Source organism: Nicotiana tabacum, chromosome 18 (genome assembly GCF_000715075.1).
Source record: "Nicotiana tabacum cultivar K326 chromosome 18, ASM71507v2, whole genome shotgun sequence".
NCBI lineage: Eukaryota > Viridiplantae > Streptophyta > Magnoliopsida > Solanales > Solanaceae > Nicotiana > Nicotiana tabacum.
The window spans coordinates 145955435-145981027 of record NC_134097.1 but is presented as its reverse complement, the minus strand read 5'-3'; the positions used below and the strand labels follow the sequence as shown (position 1 = coordinate 145981027).

The window sequence follows — 25593 nt, the reverse complement described above, 5'->3', positions numbered from 1 at the left end:
CATTTACTTGCCATATTGAAGCTTTTCAATGACATGAGTTTACAGATATGTACCTGATGTTGGAAGCAAAAGAAAATGAAGATGAGAATCAGCAGCAGTAATAATAGTACAACACAGCAACAACAGCCCAGCAACAGTAACAACCCAGGAAAAGAGTTTGCAAACCAGTATAGCAGTAATCCCAAAAACAAAAGCTTCAAGCTTTGAATGAAACAACAACAATTAATACTAATTTCAAACAAAGAAAGAAAGCAGAAGATATTAATACTAAATATTTTTCGGAATTTTTCTTTCTCTCTTAAATATTCAGCCCTTTTTCTCTGTCCGTTTTTTTTCTTACTTCAGATTCGTTCTTCTTATCTGTGTGTCCTTTTTTTTGTGTTCAAGACTTCCTATATATAATCCCAACCCTTTAATCAATTAAAATCAATCCATTTTCCCTACCAAACCCATTATCTTCCCACTCATCCCCATTACATTAAAGAAATATATCATCACCACCCCATTATATTTTGTCCCCCATGCTTCACTAAACAAATACAAGATTCCTCCCCACTAAATTTTGTCTTGTCCCCCCTTTATATTAAACAACTATATCACAACCCACCCTATTACATTTTGTCCCCCATGTTTCATATAAAAAAATTACAAAATGTACAATTCCTAAACTACCCCTCCGACCTTATTGCAATTACTATTTTACCCCCAAACGTACTGCGATTTACCAAATTACCCCATCAGCTATAACAAATCAATTAATCAAACTCAACCAAAATATAGTCAATATGACCAATTTCTACATAAATTCAAACAACAAATCTCATGAACATGGTTTCTTCAACATTTCAACAACAAATCACATGAACAAACTAAAAAAGTATTTCAACGATGAACAAACAAAACAAGAATTGAATTATTTAACGATTTTGGATCCGGAAAATATCAAACAAAAATATGGACAAAAATAAAACTTAGAACAACTAACCGGAGATGAACAACGACGAACTTGAACCATGTATGGACTGTTTTGACAAATATCGACCAAAGCTCGAACAAAAGCTTGAACTCGACTTTAAGAAGTAACGTCGAAACAGTAGCAGCAGTTGGAACGATGAAGTGAAGCAGCAGATGTCGGCTCAAAACAGCAACAGCTCGATCTCGACGTGACTGGAAGGAGGAGAATGAGCAGCATCGCGGCAGCAGGAGAAAGACGATGAAGCAGCGGCGATGGTGGCTTCGGATGGGCAGCAACGGACGAGGCAGTAGAAGCAATGATGAAGGAGCTGAAGAAGCTATGGTCGTCGACTGTTGCTGCGTTCAGCAGCTATGGTCATTGAGGAGGAAGATGGCGATGAAGAAAGCTGGAGCAACGATGCAACAGCTATGGAAAAATAATGGAGCGGCAGCGCGAAGGTCGTTTGGTTGAAGGAGGAAGACGACGCAACGGTGTGTGTGTATGCCGTGAGTGTGTGTGTGTGTCGTGAGTGAGTGTGTGTGGCGTGAGGGGAAGGAAGGAAGCCATTGATGGATCTTGGAGCTTTTTGGGAAGATGAAGAAAAGAAGAAGAAGAAAGATAGGGGGGCGGGTAGTTTAGTGTTTAGGTTAGGGTTTTTTGATTTTGTTTTTCTTTTTTGTTTTTGTTTTATTTTTGAAATGCAAGATAATAAGGGTGTTGGATTATGGACTAGGTCGACCCAGTTCGAAATGGACTGGGTCGTTTGGGAAGATTGGGTATTTTGGGCTTGTACTTGAATTTGAAGAAAAGGCCCAATTCCGATTTTTTGTATTTTTGCTCTCTTTTCTTCTTTTATTTTTCTAAATCTAAATTATAAAAATACTTAAATTATTATTAAGAACTAAATTAAGTTATAAAAGCGCAAATTAACTCCCAATAACAATTAACACACAATTAAATAATAATTAAGCATAAAATTGTATATTTGGACATTAAATGCTAAAAATGCAAACAATGCCTATTTTTGTAATTTTTATTTTTTTGTAAAACAAACTTCATTACTAACAATTGTAGGATTAAATCCTACATGCAAAATGTGACATTTGTTTGTATTTTTATTAATTTAACAAATAAACATGCGCAGACAAATACAAATAATTATTCAAAAAATATCACAAAATATCACAAAATTGCACACCAAAGAAAATTATTTTATTTTTGAATTTTTTGGGAGTAATTCTCATATTGGGCAAAAATCACGTGCTTACAATCCTACCCCTGATTCTATCCCTTTCTATACACAGCTGTTCTATCCGTTGATTCTTTAGTCCCAATATTTGAGTATTGTCAATGAGCTGATCTTGGAACCTCTCCATTTGTTCTTCCATCCGGGCTATCGACTCATAGCAGCGTTCTCTATCTATTCTAGCATCCCGGGTTTGTTTAAGGACCCGATTATTGAGAATGGAGTTTATTTCTCTCAATGTTGTAACACTCATTTCGTAGTCCCTTTTCACTTGCCATAGGTGCTCTCTCCGCGCTGCTGTAAATTTTGCCCACCTGACCCGCATTCTTGCTATACAAGCCTCAGATCTCTCCAAGTCTTCTCGGCTTTTGCTCACTTGATTTCTCAATTCTGCTATCAGCCTTTCATCAGAGCGACGTTTCTGTCGGTCGCTATCACTCTTACTGACTTGGCGAATTCGGGCTTTCAGTGCCTGGTTTTCTTTGGCTAATTTGTTCTTTTCACCCTGCTCCGAGGCTACTTGCACGTTGTTTTCAAACATAAGCCTTTCAATTTATCGCTTCAGCTTTTCGATTTCAGCCCGGTAGCCTTCTTCTCTCACTAACCAGCCCCACTGTTCCTGTGAATCATCCGTAAATTGTTGGACGTGAGCTCTTTTAGCAGGTCTCTGACGAATTGGAACCTTTTCCCGAACCAAACATCGTACTTTGGGTCTACCTCACCCTTAGCCAGTTCTCGAACCACAGTCTTGGGCTCAAGGAATCTACATTCGTGCCACAGCTTTCTAATTTTTCCTTCGGGGAACACGACTCCTGGACTCAACTCAATGGCGTGCTTGCTTAGATCCTCATCAATGGGAATTACCTGAAATCTTCCTAGTTGGCGCAGTACCCGATGAGGAGCATATGGTTGGATGCTGCGAAGTCCCATCAAAAGAACATGGCATTCCTCGGCCGCCATGTATATTACCTCAATATCAGTCAGCCACCCAAATGCCCATTCAACTTGGTCGGCTGTTGTTGACCTCAATCGTGTAAGCCATGCTTCGACGCCTTCGGGAAATATGATGCCTGTCATTCGTTTCTCAAAGCCACTGATGCAGTTTCTCTCAGTCAAGCCGTGGTTCATGTATCCCGCTCGGTGATGGAGATGTTCTTGCATCCACAACTGGAGTAACAGATTGCATCCCTGAAAGAACTTGCCTCCTTCTCGGCATATAGTTAAAGCTCGGTAGATTTCGGACAAAATCAAAAGAACCACAGTACTGTCTGTTCTTTTGATTGAAACATCGGCCATCCCTACAAGGCCTATCTCTACTTTCTTATCTTTGCGGGGACAGACCACGACTCCCAGGAATGCTGTGATAAATGCCAAAGTACGTCTTGCTTCCCACTTGTTTCTGTTCCCAGTGTGAATTAATCCGAGGTTTGGTTCTTCAAAACCCTGAGGAGTTCCTTACCGTTGATACAAGAATTGGAGAGTACAACATCCTCTCGACAAATCATCATTCTGCACCTTCCGACTAATGCTTAGCAAATCCAAGAACGCGTGCGGAGATACTGGTCTTGGTGAAAGTAAATACTGCCCTCTTAGTTTCCCATTCAACCCCGCATATCCGGCGACTTCCTCTAGTGTAGGTGAAAGTTCAAAGTCAACAAAACGGAATACGTTGCGGGTTGGGTCCCAGAACGGTATTAGAGCCTCGATGATATCTGTCATTGGCTTGATATTCAACAGATCGACAAAACTCCCAAAACTCTTTCCACTATCTTTTTACTATCATTTTCCATATCATTCCACCACATGTGGAGTTGCAAAGGGACCTCTCTACAGACTAAGAACGGTTCATTTTGACTTGTGCTCATCCTGCACATTTATTATAGTGATTAAAGAAGGAAAAACTTTTATTTGACTTAAAAACTATCTATATTCTAAAGAAATATTTTTGGATTTTAACTTTTTTTTTTTTTTGAAATTTTGAAAAACTTTTAAAGAGAAAGGAAATATTTTTGAACTATTATTCTGAATTTATGAAAGAAATACTACAAAAAAAATATTTTTGAATTTTCTTTTGAATATTTTTAAACAAATAATTTGGATTTGAGATTAAAAGGAAATATTATTATTATTTTTTTAAAATAAATTGAGGTCTAAAAGAAAGACTTTCTAAAGAAGCGAGTAATGTTAAATATTTTTGGATTTTTTTTGAATACGGTGGGCCGAAACCAAAGAGGTTTGCCTACGTATCTCACATCCGGTGAGAATCAGACCCGCGTAGTTCGGGCTATAAACTAACTAATTTTTGAAAACAAACAAATTTTTTCCTTTTTCTTTTATAGCAAAAAAAAACTATTTTCCTTTTTCATTTTTTTTTTTTTTGAAAATAAAGCAAATTAAAATAAAAGACTTATTCCTGCACACTTCTGCTTTCTAGGCAAACAAACAGTTCTAAAAGTAAAAATATATCAAAATTTCGGCAGCGTTCCGACAGTACTTGGACACTGATTTTTTCTAAATTAATCATCTAACTCTCCACTTGCTATTTTTTATTTTATTTTTTATTTTAATTTTTTTTACATTCCCGAGATTCAGAAGCCGGTCAACATGCAAGACCGAGCAAATAAATGCACATAAAACAAATAAGATGCATCAGGATGGTCTTTATTTCAGGTTGCTAGCCCTAGACGGACCCAACCCCTGTGTTGAGTCCCCTAAGTCAAAATGCACATGATGCAAATAAGCGTTCCTATTAGGGATCCGGCATGAAGCTGAGTTATTCTAGGTTCAGAACCTGGGTGTTTGTTCTAGACCTGGCTTACCCGAGCGGACAGCTCGAGCCGAGGGGGAGGCAGCGTACCGGGAATACAGAAGTTTCACCGGCTTTGCAACTTATCCAACCTCGTTCTAAATTGGGAATTTAGACACTATACAGAAAAGAAGTCACACGAAGTGCACCCTTCTTCATGATTTAGAAGACTCAGAGAGGAGATGAGTTTAGGCACAGCTTATATACAATTCACATAATATCAAAGCGGTAAACGCAGTCAATTAGCACATTAAGCACAGATCATGTAACAAAATCAAACGAAGCCAAATACAACAATTATTCCAAGCTCGAATTTTGAACCCTGAACCAGTGGTTCTGGGTCACTTGTCCCCAACAGAGTCGCCAGAGCTGTCACACCTTCTCTTTCCGTCCCGCGAGGGGAGTAGGAGTTTTTTCCAATTAAAGGACAATCGAAACGGGATTTATTTATTTATTTCAGAGTCGCCACTTGGGAGATTTAGGGTGTCCCAAGTCACCAATTTTAATCCCGAATCGAGGAAAAGAATGACTCTTTATTACAGCCTGCGAATCAGAAATCCGGATAAGGAATTCTGTTAACCCAGGAGAAAGTATTAGGCATTCCCGAGTTCCGTGGTTTTAGCACGGTCGCTCAACTGTCATATTTGGCTCATTTATCTGATTTTTTAAACAATTAAGAACTTATATGCAAATTTAGCTTTTAAAACCGCTTTTATCATTATTCTTCTTCTTATTTTATACAAAATTGCAACGCCGTGAAAACGCATCTCGAACCATATCACAACCAATGTACACGTGATTTGTTGACGCATTTTGACTTCGTCAAGATCGGGATTTGGATTACATAAATGCACACCCGTATTTAAGAAAATAACCTTATTAAATATGCGTCAAAATACTATGCGTTATTATACTATTAGGTAGGACTGTGAAATTTACAAAATCGCCCATCCCGGAACCTAAGTATTTTATTATTTTTTTTTAAAAGAAAAATAAATAAGATTGGAGGACTCTGCAAATTTTTGTATTGTTTATATTTATTTATTTTTAGCGAAATCCTCCCTTATTTTTTGAATACCTTTTAATGACTACATTTTTATTATTACTAAGTTTGTCTATAAATATAAAATCAATCTCTACATACTTAAAAATAACATATTAAATACTAGTTTAAAACAAATATTAACGGAAAGTAATATTACTAAAATTATAATTATAAATACAACATGGAATTGTCAAATAAAAAAAAACTAATTATCCCATAGTCGGATTAAAAATCATATTGTTAGATGACTTGAGCTATTGAAATTAATTATTTACAAATACTGAAAATTAGAAATAATTTTGATTACTAAACCGTATTTCTAAAAATTAAATAATTTAACCTTAACTAACCTTGTTTTAATTCAAATCCTGTCCTAATACTTGATTCGCAAAATTATTTCATGTTTTAACTAAATTTAGCTACATGATTCCGATTAACTTAACGTTGGCGATACTAAAACCCTTATGAATAAGGAACTTAATCAATTTTGCCAAACTGATTTAATAAAGCCATTTTTACGTTATTTTCTTCTATTTTAATTATTTGACAGTTTAATCAGTAATGAACATGTTTAAATATATACTACCTAATAATCAGGTTAAAGCAAAGCATTATTTAATACATCGCTACAATATGCCTAATTATGCAAAACAATGGCGATTTACAGAATAATAATACATGAAATAACCTAAATGCAATTAATAAAAAAAACTAAATAAAAAAATTAAACTTCAATTCTTCATTTCAGCTAACAAAAGGCCAAAATTACAGTTGTGTACCTGGTATTGTCAATATAAGAAGAAGAAAGTCAGCCACGTAGTACGTAACACATCAACAACAATAATAACCAGCAATCCAGTCAACAGAAATTCCAGTGACAGATTTGAAAATCAAAATAAAATTCAGAAACACCAACAACAAACAACGTCCAGAAACCAAGGGAATTTTCAGATTTGAAAGGCTAATTAATCTTTAACCCTTCTTTTCTAAACCCGTAAATCAGAATATTTATCAGATGTGTACTACTCTCTCTTCTAATTTCCATCTCCTTTTTTATTTGTATTTCTTTTCTTTTCTTTTTTTTCTTGAAAGTTTTAATATTTTTCGGAATTTTTCTTTCTCTCTTAAATATTCAGCTCTTTTTTTTTTCTCTCTCGCTCTCTCTCTATCTGTCCTCTCAAAATCTGATCAAGTCCTTCCTTTTATTAACATCTTTCAGCATTAAAAAAAAAATTAAAACCCACTATCTTCCACTCATCCCCCTTTTAATCCCACTATCTAATGTTTTGTCCCCCACTTTATTACCCACACCACATTATATTTTGTCCCACATACCTAACATAAACAATTACAATATTCCTCCCCACTACATTATGTCTTGTCCCACATTATATTAAATAATTATTACCAACCCCACCCCATTACATTTTGTCCCCCATGCTTAACATAAAGAATTATTCAAAATGTTCAATTACAAAACTACCCCTCCGACCTTATTGCAATTACCATTTTACCCCTGAATGTAATGCAATTTACCAAACTACCCCATCAGCTATAACCAATCACATAATCAATCTCAACCAAAATATAGCCAATATGACCAATTTCTAAACAAATTCGAACAATAAATCACATGAACACGATTTCTGAACCAATTCAACAACAAATCACATGAACACAAATTGAACAACATCAAATTAATGTGCATAAATTAACCATATTGGGAACCAATCCTGGTTAACTTAGACCAAAAATTGATGAGCAAGGAAACAACAATATTAACAACACAATACATGATTCAAACTAAATCAACAAATCAAAAACCAAAACATAAATTCACATTAAATCACTGGATTATAAATGAACTTCAAACAAAGATGAACATGAATTAAATCTATTTTAAACAACAAAACATGACGGATTCAAATGATTTAAACAACGTTAACAATTTCTGAAAAAATACATAAAACACATGAAACAAATTGCAGAAATAATTACTTAAATTTCAATTTGAATCTAACAAACATTAAACTAACAATTTCTACCTAAACAATAAATAAGAACAATAAAACAAACATGAAACAAACTTGAAAAATTAACAAAACAATGAACACGAAACAAAACAAAAATCAAACATTTACCGATTTTAGATTCGAGAATATCAAAACGAAATACGGACATAATAAAACTCAAAACCCACTAACCGGATCGAAACGACGAATCAATGACTGACCAACGATGAACTCGTATGGACTGTTTTGACGACCCCAACCAAAGCTTGAACAAACGAGATGGTTTGAGTCTCGTTTTCGGACCGGACTGAAGCGACAAACCCATTTCTGTATGGGGTCTATTTGGACGTAGCGAAGCAGAAACACTAGGGTCAGCCATGGATGACGCAGCAGGTCGTTTGGTTGCTTGGATAGAGAAGATGAAAGCAAAGCCCCACGTCCATGGCTGGAGCTCGGGAACTCGACCACTCAACTTGAGCTCAGGCGAAACGAAGAAGATAAAGCAGACGACGCAGTAGTGGAGGTTTTTTTTAAACTCAGCTGCTCGACGACGTACAGTAGGGTAAGCCATGGACGTCCTTGAAGGAGCAGAAGAAGCAAACGATGCACAGTAGCACAGCTGAAGCAGCAGCGGCAGCCATGTGAGCTTGAGTTCGAGCTCGATGAAGCTCGTCCATGGCTGGTCGTTTGAAGACGAAGCCGCAGCAGTGGCAGCGAAGGGGTCACTGGAAACGCAGCAGCATGAAGTGAGAAAGAAGAAGAAGCAACGATCAACGTGAACTTGAAGAAGAAGAAACCCTCGCGATCTTGAAAAAGAAGAAGAAACACGGGCAGCGGGTGTGTGTGTGTGTTGCGTTGCCGTGGTTGTGTGTGTGTGTGTGTGTATGTGAAGGAGAAGAGGCGGGGGAAGTGCAGCCATTGATGGGTTTGTTTGGAGCTTTTTGGAGAAGAAGATAGAGAGGGGGGGGTAGGTAGTGTTTTTTTTAGGGTTTTGTTTTGTTTTTTTTTTTTTTTGAAATGCAAGATAAGGGGTGTTGGGTCTTTGGGGTTATGGACCGGGTCGACCCTGTTTGAAATGGACCGGGTCATGGGGAAGGTTGGGCAATTTTTTGGGCCTGTGGTTTGAAATTGAAGAAGAGGCCCAATTCCGATTTTCTTTATATTTTCGCTCTCTTTTCTTCTTTTATTTTTCTAAAACTAAATTATAAAATACTTAAATTATTATTAAGAACTACATTAAGTTATAAAACCGCAAATTAACTCCCAATAACAATTAACGCACAATTAAGTAATAATTAAGCATAAAATTGTATATTTGGACATTAAATTCTAAAAATGCAAAAGATGCCTATTTTTGTAATTTTTAATTTTTGTAAAACAAACTTAATTACTAACAATTGTAGAATTAAATGCTACATGCAAAATGCGACATATTTTTGTATTTTTATTAATTTAACAAATAAACATGCACAGACAAATACAAATAATTATCCAAAAATGTCACAAAAATTCTCAAAATTGCACACCAAGGAAAATCATTTTATTTTGAATTTGTTGGAAGTAATTCTCATATAGGGCAAAAATTACATGCTTACACCCGGTACAGGTTCATTATGATATTTAAGACTCGTTTGTGAAATTTGGTGAGAAATGGAGTTGGTTTGACGTGATTCGGACGTCCGGTTGTGAAGTTAGAAGTTTTAAAGTTTTATTAAAATTTTTTATTTGATTTGGTGCTAAATTCGTAGTTCTAGATGTTATTTTTGGTGATATGATCGCGCGAGTAAGTTCATATGATATTTTAAGACTTATGTGTATGTTCGGTTTGGAGCCCCGCGGCCTCGGGTAAGTTTCAGATGGGCTACAGAGTGATTTGAACCTTAGAAAGATTCCGGGTGTTCTTCAACTGTGTTGCAGGCCTCAGAAGCTTCGCATTTGCGACTACTGTTGAGGTCGCATTTGTGAGCTTCTCATCGCAAATGCAAAGAGAAGCTGGGCCAACATATGTTTGCAAATGCGAACAATACTTCGCATTTGTGATGGGTACAGAGGGAAGACAGACTTCGCAATTGCAAAGACTGGATATCAATTTCAAAGGCAGCATAAATACGGGGAGTTCGCATTTGCGAGCTTTGAAATTGCGAAGCTCACGTCGCAAATGCGACATCTGCAACTGTGTAAAAATGGACTTAGACGGAATTTTTCATTCATTCTCCAATTTTTCAAAACCTAAAACATAAGAGGCAATTTTCCAAAGACTTTTTCTTCCCCAAATCATAAGTAAGTGATTCTTAACTAGTTTCTTTCAATCTTTCAATTCGTTACAAGATTTCAATCTAGAATCGAAGGTTTTCATGGTAGAATTGGAAATTTTTGGGTAGAAGCTAGGGATTTCGAAATTTGGGGATTTAGACCTCAAATTGAGGTTGGATTCCAAAATCAATTGTATATCCGGTCTCGGAGGTGAATGGGTAAACGGATTTGGGTCCAAATTTTAGGTTTGGACCAAACGAGCCCGGGTGTTGACTTTTTCAAAAATGACCTAAATTGAATTCTTATTGATCATGGGTGATTTCTAAGGTTTTTTTTTGAAACGCTTGGTTGATAATTTGCTAGATATTGTTCGTTCGGAGGCGTGTTTGAAAGGCAAAGCCGTGATTGAGATTTGAGTAGCTTTTGGAGCGAGGTAAGTATTGTGTCTAACCTTGACTTGAGGGAATTAGGAACCCTCGGGCTATGTATGATGTGAATTCCATGTGAGCGGCGTATATGCAAGGTGACGAGTGCTTATGCGCCCCAAATTATCTGTTTTCCCTGATTTTCTGCTTTACTTTAACTATTTCTTTCCATGTTTTATTTGTTACATGCTCTAAATGTTGTCCATGCTCATCTGCTACATGCTAATCAATATCTTCTTCTGTTAACCATGCTAGCTCCTTTCATAGTTTTCCTTAATCCCTGCTATTTATTTAATTTGACTTGTTTGCACATTCTAATTGTAAATTGTTGGTTTGGTTTGGCTGTGTAGTGTTATTTTCGTGTAGACTCTATGTTGAACGAGGTTTCTTTTCTTGGTTCAGTTTGGTATTTATTTATTGTAAATGCATTGTGATTTCGATTGGTGAATTGACTGTTGACATTTATTATATATTATTGATATTGTTACGGAGGAATAAAGAAGGATTATGTGTTTTCTGGTGAGATCGGGTTGCATGACGCAACAACTTATATATTTACATTTCTTGAGCTGCATTGTTTCTTTATTTTTCCGGTATTTCTATTTGAGCTGGAAAAGGTTGGTAAATCTGGACAATACCGGTTTATTTCGATGTCGTGGTTATCATTTCCTGTTGGCTGTTAATTCCAGTACTTTATTTCAATTATTCTTCCATTATTATATAATGCGTACAGGTTTTAGTGTAGGTGACCCGCCTTAGCCTCGTCACCACTTCGTCAAGGTTAGGCTCAACACTTACCAGTACATGGGGTCGGTTGTACTGGTGCTGCATTCTACACACTTTGCAGATTTTGGGGACGGTCCCAGCGGCGGATATTAGAAAGCTCGGATCAGACAGCTTATGGAGACGTGAGGTACAGCTGCTCAGTGTTCGTAGCTCCTGAAGTCCCCTTCTTGTTGATACTTAGTTGTGTATCTTCTTTTCAAACAACTTTATGGTATTTCAGACTTTTGTATGTAGTATTCTAGTAGATTTTGCACTTGTGACACCAGATTCAGGGATTGTTATAGACGTTTGGCAGATTTATCTTCCGCATCGTTATTTTAGTTATTCTAATTGCCTTTTGTTATCACTTAAGTTGTTAAAAGAACTATATTGTTCTAACGTTGGCTTGCCTATCAAGTGAAATAATTGGCGTCATCACGATTCCAATGGTGGGAACTCCAGATCGTGACACACAACCAGGTGTCTGGACAATTAGGGGTGTCAATGGTTCGGTTCGGCCGGTTATATTATAAAATTTGTACCATACCAATTTTTCGGTTATTCTCTTATGTATAACCAAAATTAGACTTTTAGAAACCGTACCAATCATATCAGTTTCTCTTCAGTATCGGTACGGTTCGGTTAATTTTTGGTATTTTTCTAAATATCATGCAAAATTCACCAATAGAAGTAGAATGTCATAACATATGTTCTTTTATAGGACTCAGCACAACGTTTCAGATATTTTTACTATTTAAAGGGTGATGAATTAAAAAATAAAAGATGACTAGAGTATAGATCCATCAAATATTCTATAACAACGTAAAAGAAACTAAGCAACGACAAAGAAAATATAAATCACACAAGTAGAAAGATATTAACCAAGCTAGAACTCTAGAATAAAGTCTATAGAAGATTAAATTTTCAAAAAGATATATCAAAATTATATGAAAGGAAACATATTCAATACATTGTAGTTTACTACTCGTAATCTCTATAATACTTTGTGTCTTGCTAATAAAGATACTTGAAATAACTTAGTTTAAGTAGAAGTAGCATAATAGGTTTTAGGAATTAGTATTTTGAGTTTAATTTCTTGTTGGCTTGTAATAGTTTTCATAATTCCAAGACCCAAAGAAAAATTTAATGCATTATTATTTTTAAACTTACTAGATAAATATATTTTTCACATGTAAAATTTATTCGGTACGGTTCAGTATTTTTCGGTTTATTTTTATAAAATAAAAAAACCTACCCTAATTATCGGTGCAGTTATAGATTTATATAAAAATCTACGGTTTTTTAAAAAAACCTAAAATTCGGTTCGATACAGTACGGTTCGATCGATTTAGTCGGTTTTCGAATATACATTGACACCCCCGTGGACAACTGGAGATAAAACTAATTAAGCAATATGTGTCGCTAAGTTTTGATTGTTTTCCTACTGTACATGCAAATTAAGCATAACCATTAATACAAGAGTGAAGCTAGCTTTTAGAGTTCTATAAGTATACAAATCTACTATATCTATATATTATTAAAAGCTAAAGAAAAAAGCACCACATTAAACAAATTTGCAATTTATTAAGATATATTGATAGTATATATAATTAAATTAAATAGTGATGAGTAATTTAGGGACTCAATTAAAGACAAGTTATTTTTAATATGAAATAGATTTTTAGACTTAGCGAAATAAAACTACCATCAAACTAGAATATAAAAGCAAATAACTTAATTATTATCACGACAAAGAACTAGACTACCAACTAAGAGTATTATCTATCATAAGTTTTTTTATATAAACATACACATATAAATACGTAATAATAAAATTTTAAATAAGTATTTCTAAAGTTGGTTTGGTTCGAATTTTTCGAATTATTTTTTAGTTAAAACCGAAATCAAACTTAGTTTAATCAATTTTTAAAATTCAATATCAAACCAAAATATTATTGACTTGGCAATGGACAATCCGATAATAAAGGTAGAAATAGAATTTAGTCAGATTGATTAATATAGTATACCCATTATTGTGGCAATTAAATAAAAGAGAATTAATCAACGCCTAAAAATGGGGAATGTATTACAACAATAATTTCTTCTATTTAGAGAGGGAAATGTGCAGTAATTCATTCATCAATGGCACTACCATTTTCTTCATCTTCCTCAGTCCTACCAATCTAGATTTTTCCCAATCAATTTATGTGTTCTTTTCGCTTGTACTAATTTCGGAACACTTGACCCTTATTTCTTCTATTTCAATTTGTTGCGTCTCCATTTACTATATATGGGCAGCAGCAAAATTGGCCGCAGGCCTTTCCCTGAAGATTTAGACGGAGAAATTCTACTCAGGCTGCCCGTGATGTCGTTGTTGAGATTCAAATGCGTGTGCAAGAACTGGTATGTTCTTATCAAGAGCCCCGCTTTTATTAGAAAACACTTGAATTGTAGCAAGAATAAGCCTTCCCAATTCATGATTTATGATTATAATGCGCGTGATGATTCCCCTCCCATTACTTTGATTTCAGAGAATCATGGAGACGGTGAAGCTCCTGATTATATCCATAGATTTAAAGATATGACGAATGTTATAGGCTCTGTGGATGGATTGTTTTTGTTGCGGAGAGAAATTGATCCCGAAAACAGATACATGCATATCTTTGCAATGGCGATGTGGAATCCTTCGACCAGAGAGGTGAGGCACCTCCCTCCACACAAAATCCAGTACACTCACTTTGGGTTCGGATTAGATCCCTTGACTAATGACTATAAGGTGGTTTGCTATAATTTCCACTTTGGTGAATATGAATATGCAGCTGTCTACTCTTGTTCTACCGACTCATGTAGAAACATTACACCTAAAATTAAATTCTATTCTTACGGACGATCTTTACATGAAGCCTGTGGTATTGCTTATCTGAATGGGGCTTATTATTGGCTGATAAGGGAGGGGCGTAAGCCCAGCATTCTTTCGTTTGACTTTAGCAATGAGGTGTTTGAAGAGATTGAAGGGCCAGATGTTATCTCTTTTAGTTCTCTGATATTGCTTGACGACTCGGTTGCCCTCTTGACCTTTTATGGAAATTCTGTTCATGATATATGGGTAATGATCCAACCAGGGGTTTGGAACAAACTTTTTACTTTTCAAAACTTTACATGTATTAAGACTTGGTATTCCAGCTGTCTCATTTTGGCAACTAAACGTTCTCGGCTAGTCTCATATAATGTTAGGACTAAGAAGACAAGACGTCTTGGATTTTGTCACCCAGTCCTGCGACGCTGCTGTGGGTTTTATGTTTATAAGGAAAGCTTAGTGACATTGAAACGAGAGAATGGAGAGCAGCTGGACCATCGCAACTTTCCTGATGCCTCGTTTGAGCTTTAAACAAGAGTATGCAACAAACTCAAGTGTGGAGAACATAGAGGGGGAGCGACAAACACAGAATCCTATAGTTATTAGAGTGTTTCAGCGAATTGATATAGAGTAGGTTTACGAGATGAATGAATTGATTGTGTGAATTCCCGACTCTTACCTTTTTAATACAGTTATGAAGAAATTACAGCGATACACGCCTGTGATTTCTTAGTCAGATCTGCTACTGTATCACTTTAGCGAGAAATGTTACAAGATATACTGAAATATTTGGTTCCTAAAGATTTTGGAATTCAGCCTGCAGAAACTTTGGAGTGAGAAATTCGAGCAATTTATATATCACATGTTCCGTTCATTCATTGAGACAAGAGGGGTTGCTTTGATGGTAAGCAACCCCCACTTCCAACCAAGAGGTTGTGAGTTCGAGTCTCTCCAAGAGCAAGATGGGAAGTCCTTGGAGGGAAGGATGCCGGGTGTCTATTTGGAAACAGTCTCTCTACCCTAGGCTCGGAGTAAGGTCTGCGTACACACTATCCTTCCCAGACCCCACTAAGTGGAATTATACTGGGTTATTGTTGTAATGAGCTGTAGCAATTTTGAATAATGAGCTGAATGGAGAGAGTACCTATCTCTGTGAAACAAATTATATTGAGATATTACAAGACATGAGCTTTCTACTTTGTTTTTCTCCCCGAGATGTTGAAATGTTTTTATCCACCAGATTTCCTTCTGCTTTTCGATCTTCTAATTATAGGAAATTTCTAATGTTCAAGTATAAAGTTTATTTAGCCCATTAACTGTTCTTTATTTATGTTTCCATTCTCTTGCTTCTTCTTTTATTGTGGCGAGAATTTCAGGATTTCTGCTGTTAATGAGTGACATTCTGCATAACCTTGGTTGCATCATTGACAAATGCATTGTTTTTATTTGTTTTAATAACTGTTGCCTATTTGTTTTCGGATACATGATCAATACAAGTCATTAAAGAACACATAATCTTTGCTTTTGTCCCTCAAATGTTGAAATGCTTTTATTCACCATATTTCGTTCAGTTTTATTCACTTTTTTTTGGTAACTAAACAATTTTATTACCAAGTAATATTTTACACGCAACTTACGGAGACGTGAGGTACAGCTGCTCAGTGTTCGTAGCTCCTGAAGTCCCCTTCTTGTTCATACTTAGATGCGTATCTTCTTTTCGAACAACTTTATGGTATTTCAGACTTTTGTATGTAGTATTCTAGTAGCTTGTGTACTTGTGACACCAGATACAGAGTTGTTATAGACGTTTGGCAGTTTTATCTTCCGCATCGTTATTTTAGTTATTCTAGTTGCCTTTTGTTATCACTTAAGTTGTTAAAAGAATTATATTGTTCTAACGTTGGCTTGCCTATCAAGTGAAATATTAGGCGTCATCACGATTCCAATGATGGGAACTCCGGATCGTGACACACAACCAGGTGTCTGGACAACTAGGGGTGTCAATGGTTCGGTTTGGCCGGTAATATTATAAAATTTGTACCATACCAATTTTTCGGTTATTCTCTTATGTATAACCAAAATTAGACTTTTCGAAACCGTACCAATCATATCGGTTTCTCTTTGGTATCGGTACGGTTCGGTTAATTTTTGGTATCTTTTATAGGACTTAGCATAACTTTTTAGATATTTTTACTATTTAAAGGGTGATGAATTAAAAAATAAAAGATGACTAGAGTATAGATCCATCAAATATTCTACAACAACGTAAAAGAAACTAAGCAACGACAAAGAAAATATAAATCACGCAAGTAGAAAGATATTAATCAAGCTAGAACTCTAGAATAAAGTCTATAGAAGATTAAATTTTCAAAAAGATATATCAAAATTATATGAAATGAAACATATTCAATACATTGTAGTTTACTACTCGTAATCTCTATAATACTTTGTGTCTTGCTAATAAAGATACTTGAAATAACTTAGTTTAAGTAGAAGTAGCATAATAGGTTTTAGGAATTAGTATTTTGAGTTTAATTTCTTGTTGGCTTGTAATTGTTTTCATAATTCCAAGGCCCACAGAAAAATTTAATGCATTATTATTTTTAAACTTACTAGATAAATATATTTTTCACATGTAAAATTTATTCGGTACGGTTCGGTTTATTTTTATAAGATAAAAAACCTACCCTAATTATTGGTGCGGTTATAGATTTATATAAAAACCTACGGTTTTTTAAAAAGAAACCTAAAATTTGGTTCGGTACAATACGGTTCGATCTATTTAGTCGGTTTTTGAATATACATTGACACCCCTATGGACAATTGGAGATCAAACTAATTAAACAATATGTGTCGCTAAGTTTTGATTGTTTTCCTACTGTACATGCAAATTAAGCATAACCATTAATACAAGAGTGAAGCTAGATTTTAGAGTTCTATAAGTATACGAATCTACTATATTTATATATTATTAAAAGCTAAAGAAAAAAGCACCACATTAAACAAATTTGCAATTTATTAAGATATATTGATAGTATATATAATTAAATTAAATAGTGATGAGTAATTTAGGGACTCAATTAAAGACAAATTATTTTTAATATGAAATAAATTCTTAAACTTAGCGAAATAAAACTACCATCAAACTAGAATATAAAAGCAGATAACTTAATTATTATCACGACAAAGAACTAGACTACCAACTATGAGTATTATCTATCATAAATTTTTTTATATAGACATATACATATAATTGTGTAATAATAAAATTTTAAATAAGTATTTCTATAGTTGGTTTGGTTCGAACTTTTCGGATTATTTTTTACTTAAAAACTGAAATCAAACTTAGTTTAATCAATTTTTAAAATTCAAAATCAAACCAAATTATTATTGACTTGGCAATGGACAATCCGATAATAAAGGTAGAAATAGAATTTAGTTAGATTTGTTACGTTAAAAATCAAAATATGGTGGATGTCTACTCTTCCTCCATGATATTTCTCTCAAATGGTTAATGACATATTCAATAACATATTTTCTATGTTCAATGACATATTCCATGACATATTTTCTTCACTTTTCATGCATATATAAAGACCTTGTAATAGATAGAAAAATACACACAATTGAAGAAGAAAATCTCTTCCTTCTCTCTATCTCTATTCTTGTTCATGTTTTACTAAGTTGCTTTTATTTCTTGTTCATACTTTACTAAATTGCTTTTATTTCTTGTTCATGCTTTACTAAATTGCTTTTATTTCATAACACGTTATCAGCACGAGTCTCTAACCAATTGTATTTATATATCTACAAAAAAATTTCCTATATCCAGAAAGATTACAATTAGAAGTCATACATATCATCACGTGGTTAAATGTAAAGAGAAATTACATATGGTAAGTAATGAAATGTAAGAAGGTATGATTATCTTATACTTGTCATTCCTTTAAAATCTCATATGCACACAACTTCGTACTACACCTGTATTGCATAAGCACATATTAATATTACATCTTTTATATCACATGAATGGAATAAAATTTTCGAAGTTCTATATGTTAAAATCATAGTAGCAGTTAATTGTTGATATGATGCATGTCATGGTAACCAAGGATATTTTATATAAATTGTCCTATGCATATTTATGTGTTAACTATCTTCAATCTGTCTTGCCGCTTTAAACATTTTCTTTTACTTGGATGAATATTTTTTTTCCTTTTGGATTTTTACACTTGCATATAGCACCAAAAAAAAAAGGAATAAAAAATAAAATAAAATCGGTCATACTGATTAAAAGCATAAATCATCTTGAAGAAAACAAGAAATACTTCACATCTTTATCTAGGTTGATTAATTACTTCTTTGAAGTTTGGAAAACAAACCAGCTATTGAGAAAGTATACTTCATAATTTATGGTCGTATCATTTGAAAGCAAACAATGATTAGTATGACTACTAGAAGAGGTGTTTTTGAGTATCCATGACCTACTTGATGTTTGCTACTGACTTACCATTATTAAGTATTTTATATGAATGATGCACAAGCTACAACTGGTAAGTTGTGACCTATAATGTCACTTTTCAGGTAATATAAATGTTGAATTTATGTATTAGTACTATATATATGTATTGTTACCTATATGGTGTACTTTTGATAAATTTATTCACTAATTGCTTGGTTGAATTGAGTGAAGGAAAGTCATGACATTTAATCAAATCCAATAGGTAGGGTATACCCCGAAAACAACAATATTTTTTAAAGAGACTCAATAAATATTATGACAATGATTTTATGATCCTTTTAAACTCTAATAGAATTTAAAAGAAATATTCTGACTACAAACGGTTGTATTTCATATAGATGCTACAAATCATTAATAAAGGTTTACGCTGATTTGAGATTTGTACACTTATTTAAGAAAGCAAATTTGATTTGCTAAGTTGCAAATTAGCTGTGTACAACTTTCTTGGCATGTGGTTGAAATTAAGGCTTGAGAATGAATCTCAATATTGTTTAGCCTATTATGCTATTGATTAAGACATCGGGATCAAGTCCTGATGCTCCATAATGATAAGAGTTGGGTTTGAGTCCCAATTTATTATGGCCTAACATGCCTTTATATTGGTAAGACATTGAGTTTGAGTCCCAATGTACCATATTGATGATATAATGATGACTAAAGAAAATAATATATTTTTCATGAAAAGGCATGAAAATTGTCCCACTTGATTTGCTCCATTCTTGAAGTGAATGTGATAATAGTGCATAATAAGTTTCAATGAAGACAAGTGGTTGAACAATGAACGTGGGCGTTCCAAATATCAAAATAATAATAATCATCACTATGATTATAAAAGGAGAACAATAAGGGTTCTCAAAATAGTCCTTCAAAATATGAAGGTAATGCTTACCATCAAATTGGTATGAAAATAATAAAGCACGTCGCTGATTATGATCCATTCCTTGAAGAGAATGTGACTTGTGATAAGCATTGAGAATACAAACTCATTCCTAAAGTTGAATGTGGCAATATGTGATAAAAGTAATGAATAAAGACATGCAATTCATGATTATATGAATACCACACAACTCACCTCTAAGGGAGGTTTGAGTAAAATAAAGAGAATAAATATTATTGTGTGGTTACATGAATATGTCATTGGTCGCGTACATGTGATATGCCAAATATTATTTTGTCATGCCTTATAAAAGTTATTAAAGGCAAAGTTAAAGCAAGAAATGATTTTGCTTATGATGATTTTGACCATGACAATTTATTATGATATAGTTTTCTCAGTGAAGGAGACATTTCCATATGAATGGTATGATAAAAGATCTTGTAGTACAAAAGTTGTTAAGAACTCCGGAAAAACTAATTTGTTACTACCCGGATGAATAAACTTATTCATGACATTGATATTGTAAAGTCTCAAAAGAAACTTTTTGAGTTTCAACTATATAAGTCAAAGTGATTGGCATATTGAGACTATAAATGAAAGGAAGATTGAATATCTTCATATTTCTATAATCATACCGGGTAAATATGAAAGGTTACCCGATCTTCTTTCTATTTGTACTACACAAATATAAGCATGATGTTGGAATCATATGCCACAAGTAAACTAGAGGTTTACTAAAACAAATATTAATTGGCATGACTAGTTGGCCATCTCGGTTCAATTATGATGCGAAAAATTAATTAAGAATTATATTGACATATATTGAAGAATAGAAGATTCTTCAAGAATTCTCTTGTGCTGCTTATTCTCATGATATACCAGTTAAAGGTTGAGATTGAATCCTTTGATTTCTGGAAGGAATAAAAGGTGATATATATATGGGCCCAGTCACCTGCCATGTGGACCGTTTATTATTATATGATTTTAATAGATGCATCTATTTTATGGTCACATGTGCATTTATTATCAACTTGCAGTTTGGTTTTTGCAAGATTGCTTGCTCAAATTATTATAGCACAATTCCAGAATATAAATTATGATGATTTATCTTAATAATACTGGTTCAAATCCAAGTTGGTTTAGCAGAAATTGTATGCCTCCAATTATAGCTAAATCATTGGTTATGAGAACAAAACTCCCACAAAACGAAATTTGGTATGAGATTTATTATTTAATATACAGCAGCACTTGTACGCATCTAGCCAAGTTATAAAAATTTCTCCCTATCACAATCGGTTCAGGGTCAGGAACCAAATAATTTCTATATAGAAATATGGATGTGCTATATGATTTAATTATGCCACCAAAATGCACAAAGATGAGTTCCCAAAGATGGTTGGGAAATGTGTTGGTGATCCCAACATTAGGGGGAGAAAATGGGCAGCTGAGAAAGTGATACGTGAAATGAATTATTATGAATACATATAGATCCTTGTATAAGAAAATATAAACTTGAAGTTCAAGTGATATTCATTTACAAATTATTGCTAGACGCATTTGCTGACCCAAAGCTAAATGTCATATTTCAGCTGCTAATGCTCCAAATAGAATAAATTCCATGAGGGACAGAGTCTATGGCACACATGAAGTGTAACAGACCAATCGGTTCCAAAGATAAAACTCCTTGAAGAAGGAGAGGGGCAAATATTCAAAATGGTCATAATAAGGAGGCAAGTGCCCTAGAAGAGCACCATGACATAACACTTCATAAGACTTCCTGGGAGAGGCTCAGGTACCTAAAAATAATGAAATAAAGAGATCTCAATAAGTTATGTCTTCATTGGGTAATAATGGAACCGACATAAAATGATTGTCGACGATATTGTTAATATAATGTAGCGCTCAATATGATTAATATTGACGAGGATCTTGAGATCAAATCTGTCATGAAATTTGGACGGATAAAAGATTGGCCAAATAAAAAATACGCAATGAAATTGACTTCACTTGAAAAATGTGAAATTGGACGGATAGTCCAACACCTGAAAGTATAAAGTCAATTGAGGTATAAATGTGTTCTTGTGCGAAAGGTTCAAGTCGATAGACATAAAGACGACTTGTGGCACAAGAAAATTAGTAAATATCCTCACATTGAATATATGGAGACATGTTCTCTTATAGTGGATATAGTCACTTCAGGTTTTAATCTGGCAATATATGAAAAACTTGATATGCGTATAGTGGATATCATTGAAAGATTTAAATTGTCTTGGAGCATATTAAGGTTTCCAAGAAATTTATTAAATAAAGCTTCAAAAATCCTTATACGGATTGAAACAATCAGGGCGCATGTGGTATAATCGTCCGAGAGAGTACTTGATGAAAGAAGGGTATAAGAATAATTCAATTTTTTCTTGTGTCCTTATAAAAGGATATGGATTTAAATTTAATCGCCATGTATGTTGATGATTCAAATATCATTAGAACTCCCGGAGAGCTTCCTAAAGCAGTAGACTGTTTAAAGAAAGTATTTGAAATGAAAGATCTTGGAAAGACAAAATTTTGTCTTGGTTTATAAATTGAATATATGAAAGATAGAATTTTTGTCCTTCAATCAGCATACACTAAAAAGATTTTAAAGAGCTTCTATGTGGATAAATCACATCCATTAAGTACCCCGATGGTTGTGAGATTACTCGATATAAATAAAGATCCACTCCGACCTCATGAAAATAATGAAGAGCTTCTTGGTCCTAAAGTACCATATCTTAATGCAATTGGTGCGCTAATATATCTTGCTAACACTACAAGGCATGACATAACTTTTTCAGTTAATGTCTTAACAAGATATAGCTCCGCTCAAGGAGAAATTGGAATAAAATCAAGCACATATTGCTTTATCTAAGGGGGATTACCGATGTGGGCTTATTTTATGGCAATGATTGCAATACCGATCTTGTTGGTTATGTCGATGTGGAGTATTTATCTGACACACACAAGGCTTGATCTCAAACATGTTATGTGTTTATATGTGTGGCACTGTCATATCTTGGCGATCGACTAAGCAATCAATCGTGGCTACTTCTTCTAATCATGCTGAGATAATTGCTATTCATGAAGCAAGTCGAGAATGTGTATTGTTGAGGTCTACTATACATCTTATTCGAGACAAATGTGGTTTGAAGTGTGATAAACTACCCACAATTTTGTATGAAGAAAATACAACATGCATAACCCAATTAAAGGGAGGATTCATAAAGGAGTTAGGACAAAGCACATTTCACCTAAATTATTGTTCAAACATGATCTTTAAAAGAATGTTGATATTAATGTGCAACGGATCCGTTCAAGTGATAATATGACTGATTTGTTCACCAAATATCTACCGGCGTCAACCTTCAAGAAACTAGTGTACAAGATTGGGATACGAAGGCTCAACGATGTGAACTGATGATCTCATCAGGGGGAGTTAATATGCGTTGTACTCTTTTTCCCTTACAAGGTTTTTTACCATTGGGTTTTCCTTGCAAGGTTTTTAACGAGGCAACTGTCACACCTCCTTTTTTAATTACACCCACAGAAGGGTATAAAGGAGTTTTTCCATTTAAAGGACAATCAGAACGGGATTTAATTATTGATTATTCAGAGTCGCCACTTGAGAGATTAGTGGTGTCCCAAGTCACCGGTTGTATCCCGAACCGAGGAAACATATGACTCTGTTAACAGTCTGCGAACCAGAAATCCGAGTAAGGAATTCTGTTAACCCGGGAGAAGGTGTTAGGCATTCCCGAGTTCCGTGGTTTTAGCACGGTCGCTTAACTGTTGCATTTGAATTTATCTGATTTTAATACCTGCTAGCTTAGGTGCCTTTTATTCGTAAACCGCTTTTTATCATTATTTATTTTAAAAGAATTGCGACGTCGTGAAAACGCATTTTGAACCACGTCGCAATCAATGCACCCGTAGTTGTCAACACATTTCGACTTCGTCGAGATTTGGATTTGGATCACATCAATGCGCACCCGAGTTTAAGAAGGTTATTTAATTAAAATTGCGCCTAAAGATTCTAACGTAATATTATTTTGGGGAAGGCCGTGAAGTTTGCTAAATGGCCCTCCCAAATTCTAAGGATAAACATGATTAATTAAATAAGGGCCATGCATGTTGAGGTTTTATTTGGCATGGCGCGCCTCAATTATTCTATGACTCCTAGGCTGAATTACGAAGGCCATGTAAATTAGGTGATTGGGCTCGGGGACAAAGAAGAAATCTAAACTAGGCTGATTCAGATGATAGACCTCGGAACGCCAATGGGCCAAAGACACAGGCCCAACTGTGGGATTTACGGTAACTGCTTGAAACAAATTAGCTATTCATGAGAACCCCCTAAGTCCGATCAAATGCTGATTATTTTTGTAATTTGAGACAGACATGAAATGCATTCCTTGATACCAAATCCTATTCTATAGCAGAGATGCCATACATGATGTTATAAAACTCATATACAGTTTGTGTCACCATTTCAAGCTATAATAGCATTTAAAACCTTTAACCAAAACAACAACGTGACTTCAAAATTGAAAGTGCCAATGTAGATTCAAAGTTAGAAACGCAAAAGCCGCTCAACTAATCTTAACATGATCACCATTTGAAAGCTTAAAAGCAATCCATTCCTACACTTGAGTTCAAACGGTATTAAAACACCCAGTATTCTGAAATTATACAATAGATCCAAGCAACGAAATCAACATAAGCCCTTAGCATGCACTAGCACTCGATACAAACCAAAAACAGAAATATACAGAACTGAAGCACTTAATCATGTATACTAAAAGTATTAAACAACATCAAACTTGAGATAGTTAATTGAATTTCAACTTGAATTTCCAACAGCTTCGTGCAAGCCAATCAATATTCAATTTCATGTCAGGTTTGAGTATTATACCTGGAGATTTGAAAAATAATGAAGGAGAATAGTGAGTCAGTAGCAATCCAAACAATAGTAGACCAAGAGATGATTAAACAACAACAATACACAGCCCAGGAATGGATTCAGAAATCCAGAAATATTCAACAATCAGACAGAAACTAACAAATCAACCCAAAGACCACTTGAAATGCACTCAAATAAGCTCGAAATGCCCCAGAATACTTCAGTAAATCCAAAACTCATCCAAAACCAGTTCAAACAGACCCAAAATTGCTCAAAATTAAACAGGAGAATATTTGAAGTTTCAAAATCCAAGTATTGAACTAGAAGAATGGGGATCAACAACTAAAAGTCAAAATTAACCTGAATTGTCTAATGGAACAGTACTTTTTTTGGATTTTTGAAGGTTTTCTATTGTTTTTTTTTCTTTTCTCTTTTGAAGAAAGCTAAGCTAAAAGGAGTTTTGGGATCTGAAATTCTGAATTTCAGATCTGTGAGGCTAGAGGAGTATTTGGGGGGGGGTGTATTTCAAAGATCCCAAAAAACTCCTTTCTGAAAGCATTGAACATGCCCTTTTATAGGCACAAATGGGGTTCTATCAGATTTTAGACTTTACAAATTAGCCCTTCCTTATTTTCGGTTTAGTCCCTTTATTTTTGACTTGCTCAATAAGTAAATACCTCTATTGTGTTAACACCTACACTAAAGTACCCTTCTAGAAGGCCCTAGGAGGCTCTTCTACCCCCACAATATCTATACTACCTTTACCCCTACTTTAAAATTACTATTCTTATTAGAATTACCCTTTTCCATGCCTAAACTACCCCTGAAAGCTTCTCCAAGTTACTGATTCTACCTATATCCTCAACAGCTATAACCAATCCCCTAAATTAATTGAAA

The 25593-nt window shown here is 34.5% G+C and overlaps 1 protein-coding gene across 1 annotated transcript; it reads left to right on the top strand.

Annotated features, from left to right (window-relative positions):
- The first annotated feature begins 13619 nt into the window (after positions 1-13619).
- Positions 13620-15694, top strand: LOC107765093 (F-box protein CPR1-like). Its single transcript, XM_016583698.2, has one exon. The coding sequence runs from the start codon at positions 13798-13800 to the stop codon at positions 14893-14895; it is 1098 nt and encodes a 365-aa protein (XP_016439184.1). The 5' UTR covers positions 13620-13797; the 3' UTR covers positions 14896-15694.
- Positions 15695-25593: the final 9899 nt, after the last annotated feature.

Coding starts and splice junctions, on each gene's coding strand:
- LOC107765093 (XM_016583698.2), top strand. CDS start 13,798: ATGGGCAGCAGCAAAATTGGCCGCAGGCCTTTCCCTGAAGATTTAGAC.